This window comes from Nannospalax galili, unplaced genomic scaffold, assembly GCF_000622305.1.
Source record: "Nannospalax galili isolate Female #2095 unplaced genomic scaffold, S.galili_v1.0 scaffold1677, whole genome shotgun sequence".
Lineage (NCBI taxonomy): Eukaryota > Metazoa > Chordata > Mammalia > Rodentia > Spalacidae > Nannospalax > Nannospalax galili.
In genome coordinates this window covers 349,673-363,347 of record NW_008339464.1, presented here as the reverse complement: position 1 = coordinate 363,347, position 13,675 = coordinate 349,673, and the positions used below count along the sequence as shown (strand labels likewise).

The 13,675-nt window shown below is 53.6% G+C and overlaps 2 protein-coding genes across 6 annotated transcripts in view; one reads left to right on the top strand and one right to left on the bottom strand.

The window, feature by feature from the left end:
* Rtn3 (reticulon 3) overlaps positions 1–5,499 on the top strand; it is a 68,360-nt gene extending 62,861 nt beyond the window's left edge. The window contains exons 6-8 of one of the 3 annotated variants that reach the window (XM_029564081.1): positions 816–874; positions 3,534–3,620; positions 5,161–5,499. In XM_029564081.1, coding sequence (XP_029419941.1) covers positions 816–874; positions 3,534–3,579 — 105 coding nt within the window. In that variant the 3' untranslated portion in view covers positions 3,580–3,620; positions 5,161–5,499. Of the gene's footprint in view, positions 1–815; positions 875–3,533 lie in introns of all 3 variants that reach the window. The other 2 variants (XM_008834188.3, XM_008834191.3) reach the window with 2 other exon arrangements.
* A 405-nt stretch (positions 5,500–5,904) lies between these two features.
* CUNH11orf95 (chromosome unknown C11orf95 homolog) lies at positions 5,905–13,546 on the bottom strand. Of its 3 annotated transcripts, XM_008834192.3 has the most exons (4): positions 11,056–13,541; positions 10,043–10,432; positions 9,219–9,767; positions 5,905–9,020 (listed from the first exon to the last, which is right to left on the bottom strand). In XM_008834192.3, exons 1-4 carry the CDS (start codon positions 11,348–11,350, stop codon positions 8,551–8,553), a joined length of 1,704 nt encoding a protein of 567 aa, XP_008832414.1. In that variant the 5' UTR covers positions 11,351–13,541; the 3' UTR covers positions 5,905–8,550. The 3 variants fall into 3 exon arrangements, with proteins under 3 accessions (XP_008832414.1, XP_029419938.1, XP_029419939.1); XM_029564078.1 differs by having other exon boundaries at positions 5,905–9,767; positions 11,056–13,543; XM_029564079.1 differs by lacking the exon at positions 10,043–10,432 and having other exon boundaries at positions 5,905–9,767; positions 11,056–13,546.
* Between the last annotated feature and the right edge of the window lie 129 nt (positions 13,547–13,675).

The following is a 13,675-nucleotide window of genomic DNA, read 5'->3' as shown; positions in this document are numbered from 1 at the left end:
CACACACACACACACACACACACACACCTTTGGGCTTTTGAATATTGAATGAATTCATTTTTCCCAGGACCTATAATACAACTGCAACTACAGAATATAGACTAAATCTAGTTTCTAGTATTAAAAAGTGTCACTATAGGAAATAAGGCTAACCTCTACAAAAGATGTCATTTTTACCTTAAAGTGTAACATAAATTAAAATCTGAAAACATTAAGTGTATAAGGTTTTTTGAAAAACTGGCCATTATTTTTCATTTTCCAGAATACTGAGTAGTGAGTTTGTTTTTTTTTTTTTTTAATTTTATGTGTATGAGTGTATTGCCTGCATGTATGTGAGTGCACCCATGTCGTGCAGTGCCACAGAGGTCAGAAGAGGGAATCAGATTCCCCTGGAACTGAAGTTAAGGACAGTTCATAGCTGCCACGTGGGTACTGGGAATCGAATGCGGGTCCTCTGCAAGAGCAGTCAGTGCTCTTAACTACTGTAGAGCCATCTCTACAACCCCTGAGTAGTGGGTTTTTGTTTTTTTTTTTTAAATGGGTGCATTACACCAGAAATAGTGGTGCATTCCTTTAATCCCAGTACTTGGGAGGCAGAGGCAGGTGGATCTCTGTGAGTTCAAGGCCAGGTCTACATAGTGAGTTCCAGGACAGCTGGGGCTACAGAGAGACCCTGTCTCAAAAAGACCAAAAAAAAAAAAGATGATGGGTTTTTTGTTTTTTTCAAATGGGTACATCAAACAAAAGAATAATGCCTTCAAGATACCTTTTTTCTTTGCTTTCTTTTTTTCTTTTTCTTTTTTTCTTTCTTAAAGACCCAGATTGATCACTATGTTGGCATCGCCCGGGATCAGACCAAGTCAATTGTTGAAAAGTAAGTACACTTTGGACTGCTTTTATTGTTTCTCTTGTTCACCCCCTGGCCACCCCCACCACCACTCCTCCACTCCCCAATGTCCTAGTCTCCCACCCCTTCATCCCCTGCACCCTGACTGCCCCCTATTCCTCCACCCCAACCCTCTTGCCACCTTCCACCCCTCCACCAAGCCTTTAGTCTTATAAAATATTAATGTCAAAGATAATTTTCATCCTGATTAAAAACCTTTGCTAAGCCAGGCGTGGTGGCACACACCTTTAATCCCAGCATTTGGGAGGCAGAAGCAGGCGGATCTTTGTGAGTTCAAGGCCAGCCTGGTCTACATAGTGAGTTCCAGGACAGCTGGGGCTACAGGGAGACCCTGTCTCAAAAAGACAAAAAAGTTTGGCTAATAGTTTTATTTTCTTGAAATTATTTTTAAATTTTATTTATTTTTATTTTATACACATGAGTGTATTGCCTGCATATCTGTAAGTGCACCCATATCATGCAGTGTTCATGAGGTCAAAAGAGGATGTCGAATTCCCTGGAACTGGACTTATGGACAGTTGTTAGCCATCATGTGAGTGCTGGGATTTGAACCCTGATCTTCTGCAAGAGCAGTCCATGCTCTTAACTGCTGAGCCATCTCTCCAGCCCCTTCTTGAAATTATTTTATCTGCTTGTTAAAAAGCATCTTTGGGCCAAGTGTGTTGGCTCACACCTTTGATCCCAGCACTTGGGAGGCAGAGGCAGGCAAATCTCTTGAGTTTGAGGCCAACCTGGCCTACATAGTGAGTTCCAGGCCAGCCAAAGCTACATAGTGAGTGAGACCTTGTCTCAAAAAAGAAAAAAATATCTTCCCAGTTTCTTGATTGTGTATTGATTGGGTTGTTTGTTTTCTGAGAAAGGGTCTTGCTACATAGCCTGTTCTGGTCTTGAACGCAAAATCATACCCTCCAGCTATCCAGTAAGAAATGATCAGTGGAACCACTTTGACTTTCAAATGTTTTCGGTTATTTAACCCTTTTCTTATTCCCGTATGTATCCATGTTAAACCAAATTCTTCCCTGTCTTCCATTTCCATGTAAAAAGTGTAAGACTCAGACACAGTCATGATAGAAGCATGGGAAGGGCAGAGGCAGGAGCGAGGGGAGGACAGAGGCAGGAGTGAGTTCCAGGCCAGCCAGGGCTTACAGCAGGATTCTGACTCCAAAAAATACAAAACTTGATTTTTTAAAGATAACTCTCATTTCTAAGATTACCAAATCTCTGTTTTCCTTATTTTTTTGGCTTTATTTTATGTGTATGCATGTATTGCCTGCATGTTGGTAAGTGCACCCGTGTCATGCAATGCCCACGGAGGGCAGAGAGGCGGTCGGATCCCCTGGAACTGGAATTACAGTCAGTTGTTAGCTGCCATGTGGGTGCTGGGATTCGAACCCGGGTCTTCTTCAAGAACTTAACCACTGAGCCATCTCTCCAGCCCCCCGGCTTCCTTTTTTAAAATAATATTTATGAGAGGTCCAGTGTGGTGGCACACCCCTTGATCCCAGCACTGGGGAGGCAGAGGTAGGCAGATCTCTGTGAGTTCAAGGCCAGCCTGGTCTACATAGCAAGTTACAGGCCAGAGAGAGCTATAGGTGCCTCAAAAAGAAAATAAATAAATAAATAAATTTTTATTTTTATTGTATGAGTGTTTGTGTGTATATATGTGTACCATGTGTGGGCAGTGCCCACAGAGGCCCAAAGAGATATCCCTTGGAACTGGAGTTACAGTTCTGAACCGCCATATGGGTCCTTTGCCAGAGCAGCCAGTGCTCTTAACCCCTGAGCCATCTCTAGACCCTTCAGCTGTTGAAGAAAATATTAACTCGTCTTTGTGCTGCTGGAGTCCCTTTCCACCCCAGACTTTAGTGCTTTTTCAGATATATCAAGAAGAAACCGAGTAGGTTAGGTACATAGCTTAGTGGTAAAACATTTGCCCAGTGTGCATGAAGCCCTGGGTTCCCACCACCAGCACAGAAAGAAGAAACTAGGCAGATGTGCCTTGATGCTAGAGTCTTGACCTGATTTTTCTTTTTAAGGTGTAAGCTAACACTAAAAACATGCTGGCAGCACAAACCCATGCCTGGTTGCTGCTTACCAGCCTGCTTAGTTAAAGGGTGACAGCAGCTCTGCTACAGACCTGCTGTTGGCATTGGCAACGCTGAGGGGTTCGGTGCCAATCTGCCAGAATACAGGGCAGCTTTGGGGTCCTGGTGCCAGATTCTACAGTTCTGAGAACCAACAACCCGTGTCCTTTTTATACATCTTCATCATCCTGACTTCTGGTTCTTTTCTGGCACTAGTGGGTTAGTAACCTGGCTTTCCTTTTTGTGTGTAACAGAGGCAGAGAAATGGGCCTCTCACACTGGCACTGTGGAGTAGTGTCAGCAGCCTTTGGGCCCAGTACTTTTTCTGCAGCCCCACCCTTAAGGGAGACAGGCAGGCAGAGCTCTGTGAAACAGAGCCCAGCGTAGTCAACGTAGGGAATTTCAGGCCAGCTGGGACTACAGGGAGAGACCCTGTCTGAGCCCTGCCTATGCTCATCCCTGTGAAAGTACGACCCTAGAACACATGCCGATGAAAAGCAAGTATTTTCACCTTTTTGTTTTCTTTTTTCTTTCCTCAATAGGATCCAAGCAAAACTTCCTGGAATCACCAAAAAAAAGGCAGAATAAGCACATGGAAGCCAGAAGTGCACCAGCTACTACAGCACCACGTAATAGTTATAGCATCGTTATTTGTACTATGGCGGAACTTGCTCAGTGTCAGCTTGAGCCTACATTCCAACTTGTTTTTTCGTTTGGTGACTTCTCCCATCCTTCCCCATCCCCTCAGTATCAAGCACAAGAAGCGTTGGACTGAAAAAAAGAACAGATATCTTAGAGCCCCGAAGAATAAAGAATGAATCAAATTAATAGAATTAATCAGACCTTAACGGTGGTGCTTTTACCTGTAGCATGAAGGGGGAAACAAAGAGAACATGTCTCTTACATCCTCTATCCAGTTCCCAGGACTAGACTACAAAGCTCCCATTATGATTTTGCCCTTATTTTTATGTTAAGAAATAATGATTAACTTATGAAGAAGTAATTTGGGGCAGGAGTGGGTCCTTCCATTGGGTCTGTGGCCCTGCAGTCCCACCTCCTGCCTCACAATGTGAGCAGTTTCTAATGTTCGCCTCTCTTAGAGATAGACCTTTCACTCTTGAGTAACCTACAAGTGATAGTGGTAATTCCCTAGTCCCAGAATGCCATCAGAGAAGTAACAATGGGATGGAGGAGTCAGCAGGAGGGCAGCAAGGCCACCCTCCCTCTGTGGGGAGGGAGGGCAGAGTCCAAGCTCTTTGTCTAGGATACCAGTGTTGGTTTGAGAACTCAGTCCAGAGTGTGCTTTCCCCTGTTCCCTGCCCACCTTACCTCAAGTTTAATAAATATGGTTGTGCTTTTCTTATTACAAAATAAATGTCTGTAACTGCTGTACACTGCTGTAAACTTGTTAGAGAAAAAAGATTCTGCATGTGGGCTTCCCAGTTACTGAGCAGTTGTAATCCTCTCTGTGGGGTGGGGACGTTTCTCCTGAGAATGACTACAGACACACAGAAGCCTTCCTTCCTGGTTCCTTCCCTGCTGATTCCTTCTCCTGGCTGAATCCACTTGTGCTTATCAGTTTAGCCTGAGGACCAAAGTCCTGCTGGCCAGAGACCATTTGTGTGTAGTTCTGGAGGCCACAGATGGAGGGAAGTGCAGTTCCTGGTTCATGTGCACTGTGAGAGCTTGAGGTCAGCTTATAAGTATGTGTTGTTCTGAGGGTGCTCTGCACTTCCACACACATAAGATGGTGTCGTTCCTGCCATGGCCCTGGGTGCGCCTTTGGAGAGTGTTTTCCAGTCAGGCAGGGCCAGGTGATGTCGACAGACAGTAGAACACACGTTGACATCAGTAGAAGGTGACTGGGAATCTTGGATTCCCATCTGAGACTCCCCTTCAGCATAGAAATCCAGTCAACTTGAAAACAGTTGTCCAGGAGTTCCCTCAGCTCAGTTCTGCCTGTTGGAAGATAGTTTGAACTGAGGCACTTTAAGGGCTCCCGAATTTGATGGTCCCAGGGTTGTGCAACTCTACTGAGTGGGACCTCTTTCCCCTCTGGGAAACTAGAGTCTGCATAGGTGAGAGGTGCCTCTGCCTTGCTCCATTTTCTGATTTTGTTCTCTTCCCACTCCACTTCATTTTGAATGTTTTAACTGGTTTCTGTTGTAGAAAACACTCTCCATCACCATCCTCTGCCCTCCAGGAAGTGAATGCATGGATGGTCTTCCAGGCTTCCCTCCAAAGGACCCCTTGCTGCACTGGAAGCCTCCACACCTGGCTCTCTTCTTTTGTTGCTGCTGTGTTATAATTGGAGAGAATTTTGTGCCGCGCAGGAATTTTTTTTTTTTTTGAGAAAAATCTATAGGTGAAAAAATTACTAATGAAATTGTGTACGTGTCTGTGCGTGCAATATATAAAAATGCAGTAGTACTCGAGGAGCTCCAATTTTGGTTCCTGTAAAACTGCAAAGTGATGTATTAAAAAAAATAAAGAACACAGTGACTGTCATCAGTCTGCTAACTTTATTCTTTATACATAGTTTGGGTAAAGTAAGAACCAAGCAAGGCTTTCATTACCCCACCCCGACTCCCACTCCACTTTGGGGACTTTCAGAAAGGATTCTGAGATTGCAAGAAATGTACACAGCAGTGAGGACAAGCTGTGCATTTGGTTTCTGGAAAGCAGAGGCCCCTGCAAGAGGTGACCTTTGGAGACAAAATGGGGGTGGGAGACCCTGGTTCAGTCTCACCAGCCTCGGAAGGGTCCCCACTGACCACATGAGGCAGCCTGTAAACCACATGCACCCACAAAGCCCCGAAATTGAGACCTGGCCACTGCAGGTCCCATCTGGTCTCACATCCGGACCCATTTCTGAATTGCTCTTCCCCAAACTAAGGCTGCTGTGACTCAAGCTGGACTTTAAGATTTTATTCAAGATACTGCTTGGAAAACTTAGGCTGAAATATTTTTTAAATGACTGATGCAAACAATTTCACAAATACACATACAAATGTTTGAATAATGTCACTAACAGCATATAAATATGTATTCAGTAACATTTACATATGGGTCAGAATAGCAAGCATACCATTAAAACAAAACATGAAGAAACTTCACCTGTTCATGTCAGAATCCAAAGGCAAGGAGACCTAGGCAGGGCCAAGGACCAACCATGACCTCGAGGCCATGACCCTCGGCCTATGAGGCCACAGATCCAGTTGGGGTAGGAGCCACTGCAGAGGCCCTGGGAACTTCAGCTGCATGAGAAAGGCATTGTTGGGCTCCCTCCCTTAGGAAGTACCTGTGGGGCCCAAGGATTTCTATCTAGCAAGTTCCTACGATGATGCTGCTGGCTTGTGGGCCGCTGGAGGGCCGGTCATACATCTTCCTCAAAGGGAAAACCATTCCTAACATCCCTGCCCTGGCTTAACCCGAACTTCAGCAGTGGGCTCTGGTGATTAGCAGCAGTAGCTCCAATTCTGCCTGTTTTTAAAGGGCAGCAGAGGGGAGAAAATGGCAGAATACTCATTCTGGATTTGAAAACACTTGCGATGGAAAGAAAAAGGGCAGTGCCAAGTGTGGCACCATCCAGAATCTCTGCTCTCGAGATTTTAATACTGTCTCAAAAAACCCTGGCGGGTCAAACTGGAAACACTTTCAGTCTATTCCACAATACCTAATGCAGCGCCTGCCCTACTGGGAAGACCCGGCCCAAAGGACGAAGCCCCACCTGGCTCTGATGGAAAAGCTGCACCGGAGTTGCCCTGTAGAACCCTGGCACCCTGTCCCAGGAAGTGCAGCACTTTGCTGCCCTCAGGAGTCACTGCACTGTGACGGCCTACAGTGCCCAACACTTCTACACCTTGGCAGGTCTAATGGGTAGACATCTTAAGTTTGCCAGGGACTGGGAAGTGGTGTGGTATAGTGCAAAGCTCACTGAACTGGGAGTTGAGATCTAGTTCTTGTCCTGTTCCTGGCTGGCTATGTGAATTTCTGAGCTTTGGAATTGTACCTATCTACAGGTGAAGAAGATATGTGATTTCCAGAGTCCTTTCCAACTGATAATCCTGAATTATATAAAAATGTTATAAAATCCGTGGTATAAAATCCAACTCCCAATCAGGAAGTCTAGGGAACTAGGCCTGAGGCACTTGAACCATGGAGTTCTGGCTCTGGTGTGTGGGGGGGGTGGGGGGTGAGAGAGGGGATTTCCTCTTTTACTTCCATTTTCCCACCAAAAGGGCCAAACTCACCCCCATACCCAGGGCAGCTCCCAGGTCCCACCCTTGACCTCCGCACCCTGACTATAAAGACAGTGCTTGCAGTGGCTTCCCTTTGTGGAGAGCAAACACTGTGGCCCAGAGACGCAGGGCCTGAGGAGCGTGAGATAATGTCCTCCCAACCTCCCTCATCGCCCCTCTCCGCACCCCCGTCTCTGCATCCTTGCGCCATCTTCCTACAGGTCCTTCACCTCACAGCTTATCTCTGATACACGCATAATAAATAAGACATTTGCACGGAAGGGCAACTGGGCCAGTTTTCCCCCTCTCCCCTTCATATAAAAGCATTAAATACAGTTTCAAAATAAAATACAAAGAAAAAAACGGCCTGATCTCGGGGCCACCTGTTCTCCATGGGAGAATGAATCTACACATCCCTCTCGGACCTGCCTGGGAGATCGAGGGCCCTTAGCGCTGCCGCGGGTAAGAAAAAGGGAGGCCGAGGCCCCGCCCCAGGCCCTGAGAGCTGAGAAAGGGTGGCACACGCACCAAGGACCAGCCACGCACGGAGGGGGCAAGAGCACTGAGCAACTGCCCGGCCCCCCCGAGTTCGGACCGTGCTGGCGCTGAACCCGGAGCGCCACTACACTCAGCTAGGGGGAAACAGGCCCTCAGAGCAGAAGAGCAAAACGAGGAAAGTGCTAATCCCTTTACGGTCCCGGTCCCGCGGGCGTGGCCGTCGGGTGCGCCGTCATGCTGGCACAACTGGCAGGGCCCGGCCCCTCCGCCAGCACGCATCCAAGGTGCCCCTCGCGCCCACCTCCTGCCCCAGGTCCCAGTCCGCAGCCTAGGTCTCCCCGGAGGCCAAGCTTGACGACGGCGCAGCCTGCAGCCCGAGCAGGGAGCCGCGACTGCGGGTGTGTGAGGCCGCAGAGGGCTGGGCCCCGGCCAGGGCTATCAGCGGCCGACGCGTCCATCCTGACTTCCCCGCGCCCTACCTTCCACCCTAACACTAACAGCCGGCACCGCCACCCAGGCCTGGCAACTGAGCGCGGCTGGTGCTGCCCAGAACGCAGGCGCCGGTGCGAGCGCTTGGAAGTGCTTTGGCTTCTCGGGAAGCCTGGGGCCCCCGCGAGAAGCCGCCGGGGACCCCCACGCGAGTGCGCTCCCGGAGCGTGCGGGCTAGCTGGCACCTCAGGGTGGCACTCCACCCCAAACTCTGCCCATCCCGGCCAGCGGGGGGACGCAATAGCTGCCAGAGCCGCGAAAAGCCCCAGCGCCGGCCACCAGGGTCTCCGCCAGAGGGTCAGGCGAGCCCGGGGGGAGGAGGGGCCGAGTCCTACGCGCGGCATGCGGCGCCGGGCTTGAGGTCCGCGCCGCCGTCGCGCGCCGCCGGAGCGGGTGGCCCGAAGCCCTCGTGGCCGTAGCAGCGCAGCGCAGCCTCCTCGTAGGCTTCCAGGATGGTCTGGCGCTCCTCGGGGGTGAAGTCCATGGAGAAGGGGTGCACCTGCAGGATGTGTCGCTTGATGGTGCTCACCTTGAGCGTGGCCAGTGCGCCCCCACACACCATGCACACTAGGCCGCGCCGGCTGCCGTCGTAGTCCATCAGGTACTCGCCCCGCCAGCGCGGCTGGTAGTTGCGCCGCTGCTCTCGGCTGCGGGGTGGCGGCGGCGGGGGAGGCGGCGGCGGCGGCGGCGGCAGCGGCGGGAATGCCAACCCCCCGGGGCCGTCGTCTTCATCCTCCTCCTCATCCTCCTCCTCCTCGGCCGGCCGCTCCGGCGGAGCCCCAGGGGACGGCGGGACGTCACCTAGGGAAGAACAAAGGGCTGCGTTGGAGAAGTGGCGGGAGCCTCCGGGTCTCGCGTCCTCTCCGGACTCTCCTCCCATAGTCCTCCCCTGCGCTCTCGGCTCTCTCCACCCTTCTCTCCTCGCCAGGCCCTCGGTCCCAGCCTGCCCGGCTCCCGGCCCGCTCGCCCTCGCCAGCTGCTCGCCCTCCCGGGGCTCACCCCACCACTCCTCCTCTGGCTCCGCCTCCTCTGCCCCTCCCCCCTCCTTCGAAGCCGAGGCAATGCTGGGGGCCGCGGGTGACTCCGGGCTGGGCAGCCCCAAGGCCAGCAGGTGGGCGGCCTTCTCGCTCCACTCTTGCGCGATGAGGGCCTTCACAGGCCCGCTGAGGCTCGTGGAGCCCGGGTGGCGCTGGCGGATGTGTCGCTTGATGGTGCTCATCTTGAGCGAGGCCAGCGCGCCCCCGCACACCATGCACACCAGGCCGCGCCGGCAGCCGTCCAGCTCCATGAGGTACTCCAGCCGCCAGCGCTCCTGGTAGTGGCGGCGGTGGTCTCGGCCCCTCCGCGGCCGGCCTAGGGTGCCCGCCCTCTCGCCCTCGCCCTCCTCCAGCTCCTCCTCCTCCTCCTCTGCGGGCCCGGGCCTCTCAGGGGCCCAGCCAGCCTCTTCCTTTACGTCGGGGGGGCTGAGATCCTGAGAGGAGGGGGCTCCAGCAGCTGGGGCGGAGTCCCGGCTCTTTCTGGTCAGGTCCTGGGGGACGAGGTCATCGTCTGTTGGGGAAGGGGTGAGGGAGAAGGGCTCAGCCTCCTGGCTGGGTTGCCCTTACCCATACAAGAGGGGTTCCATCCTTGCTCCTCACCCCAGCCCCAAGCTAGCCGGCCCCAGCCAGAGAGAGAGAGAGGAGGGAGAGAAGGAGAGCGCTGTGTGCGTGTCTGTGCAGAGGATAAAGGAGTCAGCCGAAAGTTCCTGCCTCCCAATTCTGTCCGGCAGCCCCGCCGCTGCTGCCCTACTACAAAGGGATCTCGGCCCTGGAACCACCTCGCACCTGGTGGGGACTGGGTGAGCTCTGACTGCGCCTCAGGCTGGTCACCCCAGGCCTGCAGCAGGGCACTGCGCTGGGGGCCACTGAGCCCCAGGGAGCTGGGGTGCACCTCCAGCACGTGAGCACGGATGTCGTCCAGGTGCAGGCTGGGCAGTGCCCGGCCGCAGGCCATGCACACCAGCCGGTTCCCCCGTGGGTCGTAGTCCATGAGACACTCGGCCCGGAACCAGTTCTGCAGGGACTCCTTCAGCCTCCGCTCCAGGCGCCGGGCCCCTAGCCCCCTGCTGCCCCCAGCCCTTCGGGAGGCAGAGAGGCGCCGGCGCCGCGGTGCCACTGGGCCCCCTCGAACCCCTCGCCGCTGGCGCCGGCAGCCCCCACCAGCTGGGGCTTTGCCTGAAAGGGTTGGAGGGAATCAACTGAGACCTGGACCTCTGGGAGCCCCCCACCACAGCCAAGAGCCCCACAGCCTCTTTCTCACTCAGCTCTGACCTTTGCCTTTCTCTGACATCTTTTTTTGTTTGCATTTAGGCAGAGTCTTGTTACAGCCCAGGATGGGCTCAAACTCCCTAAGTACTAGCCAAAGCTGTCTTTGAACTCTTGATCCTCTGGTCTCCAACTCCCTGGTGCCACCATATGCCACCACACCCAGCTCCCTTCATCTTAGCCCCTCCCCCTAATTCTCCAGCTCTTCCACTCTTAAGCCCCACCCTACTAGTCCCTTCCCTGGGCTTCACTGTTCCAGCTTACCCTCACTGGCTTCCAGCCCTTCCTCCACCTATCCCTGCGACCTCTACTCTCCTTGCTCCTAAGGCTACACAATGTCAAGTCTGTCAGGGATGCTGGAGACTACCCCCATTCTACCATTCCTCTCCACACTCAATAGGAAGGACGGTAAACAGACCTCAGCCAGAGAGGGAGCAGTAACCTGCTCCAAAAAATCATCAGCTGGAGGAGAGGAAAGCTGCCCCATTTGCCCCATTGCGCCCGAGCCCCTGCTTCTCCACATTCTGTATTACCTGGGCCCTTGGGTGGGCAAGCTTGAAGGCTGGCCCCCTCCTCCTCCTCTTCATCATCTTCTTCCTCCTCCTCCTCAGCCCCCTGGGCCCCCAGGCTCTCAGCCTCACCACAGGCCCCCAGCCCCAGATGTGCGTCCCAGCTGTTGCTGATGACTTCCTTTTCCCGGGGACTCCAATGCAGAGAGTAAGGGTGCTTCTGACGGATATGTCTCTTGATGGTGCTGAGCTTGAGGGTGGCCAGGGAGCTGCCGCACACCATGCACACCATGCCATGCCGGGCCGGGATGAAATCCATCAGGTACTCCAGCCTCCAGTGGTCGTGGTAGTAACGACGGTGGTCCCTGCCAGGGATGCGGCTTTTTCCAGGCCTTGAGGCCCGAGCCTCACAATGGTCTGAGTATTTCCTGCCTGAAGATGCTGGTCCCCTGGCCCTGGAGGAGGGTAGGGGGGTACTCCCCCAGGACCCCAAGGCACCCCCTTCCAGCTGAAGAGCTTGTCCTGAAGAAGGGAAAAGGGAGACAGTTTTTCAATCTCCGATTTCCAGGGAAAGAACTCAGGGCTTTGATTTGGAAGCCTGAGAAAGGGAAGTGGGGGAAGGGAGTCTGGGCCAGGGAATGGATGGCAAGAGCAGTAAAAGGGATGTGGGAGATACAGGGAGTCCAAACACCCTCTACAAAGAGCAAGGACCCAGAGAGAGGATAGAACAAAAGGATATATGGTACTGTGCAAGCTCAATGCAGGTTTTTTAAAGACAAGGCAAAGGCCAAGGAGGGTGTTGGTCTGCAAGGTGTCCTTTTTGGAAGAGGTGTAGGGTAAAGCCAGGAAAGCAAAGGGCTGGCCAGTTACAGCCGGCATAGAGCAGGCAGAGGGGCCAGAGGAACAAAGGGGGCATCTGTCTGCATCCAGAGCTGTGCAAAGGACCCACCCACCTGGGGCCCCAGCCAGGAGAGCCCCACCCAAAGGTCTTCTCCCTTTTTCTAGTAGTGCCTCAAATACAGCCTCTCATGGCTACCAGTTTAGCACTGTCGGGTGGCCCACTGGAGGGATACCCATGACTAAGCTGTCAGCACCTCCAGGGAAAGGAGTTTCTCAGACCTGGACTTCCTCGGAGTCTGAGGACCAATGACCCTTAAAAGGAATGGTAGAAGGGCCACCAGAGAGACTGCTGAAGGCACTGCAGCAGCGACAGGTCACCACCCACCAGAGCCCATCAAAGTCTTTCTGGGGATTCATCTTTTTTTCTGGTAGGGAGCTTGTTACTACCCAGCAATCAGAAGGGTAGGCACTGGTGGGGCCCCACCAGCCCACTAGTGTTCCTTTTGTCAAACAAACACCCTACCTTCCCTGCAGATCTGGCAATTTTTTATTTAGAAAATGGTCTCCTGGCCATAAAGACTAATCATGAGGGCTCTGGTCATTCTCCCTGTGCAGAATCTCAGGGTCGGATAAACAAAAGACAGGACCAGAGGGGACTCCTGTCATGTTGTGGAGTTTTCTTTTGTTTTAGCTTTATTTTTTAAAGTATAGCTAAAGAAAAATCAATGAATGCAAGTCATGGTTTCACTGGCGACTTGCTCAGTGACCTTTGGTGGGTTATGTCCGCTCTCTGGGCCTAAGCGTCTTTGTCTGCAAAGGCACTGACTGGATAGCTAACGGTCTCTGAGCATCCTTCCAGTGCTGCACGGAGCCATGGAAGGCTAAGGCAGGCTGGCCCTTTAAGAGCAGGAAGGGGGGTGCGGGAGGAGCTGAGATTCTTTAAAAACAAAAGGGGTTGGGGAGTTTGTGGGAGCGGAGCGCAGAGACTGGGGCACAGTCTCCCCAGCCAGGACAGAGCCTTCACGGATCTTAAGGCATTGAATTCTGCAGCAGGAAGGACACCCCCCACCCCAAAAAAGGCCACACTCGGCTTTGAGGGCCAGCGAGGACCGGCCGATCCTGGCACAGATGACAAATTGGGGCCCAAATGCTGAAAAGCGACAACGCGGGGGAAGGGGTGTCTGCCTTTGTGGGCGAACCTATCCCTTACTTAAAACCTTCCCGCTGTGGGAGGAGGGGGTGGTGGGCCCCGGGGGCGTAGGCTATGCGTTTATTTTCCCTTTGCGAGTAGGTGAGGGAAGAGCCCCTTTCTCCAACAAGGCCACGGAAGGGACAGCACGACCGAGAACAGCAGAATCCTCGAACTCTGGGGAAAGCACCCCAAGGGGCACGGGGGCTGGGCGGCCTTTTAAAAGACAGTTGGATGAGAAAGACCACCTGGGAGTCTACAAGAATGAGGGGCGGGGGCCGCAAGTGCAACCGCGGGGAGGGCCTGTCCGGCCCCCCAAAGCGGGGCGCCGCGGGGCCGGTTGGGGAGCAGGGGCTCCGCCCGAGTCGGGCGGACAGACCCCAGGATCTGGGCGGGGGGCTCCCCGCGCGCCCTGCAGCGGCCATCGGCGCCCGCTAGGTGGCGCCCCCGACCGCCCTACCCGCGTCCCCCCCTTTGTTCGGCGGCGGAGAGGGGCCCGGAGCCCGGAGCTGCAGCCCTCCCCTCCCCCACGCCGGGGCCCCCGCCCGGGCAGCCGGCCCCAGCTCTTACCGCCGTCGTCCTCCTCCGGCTCCGCGCCACCGCTCGTTGCGGCGG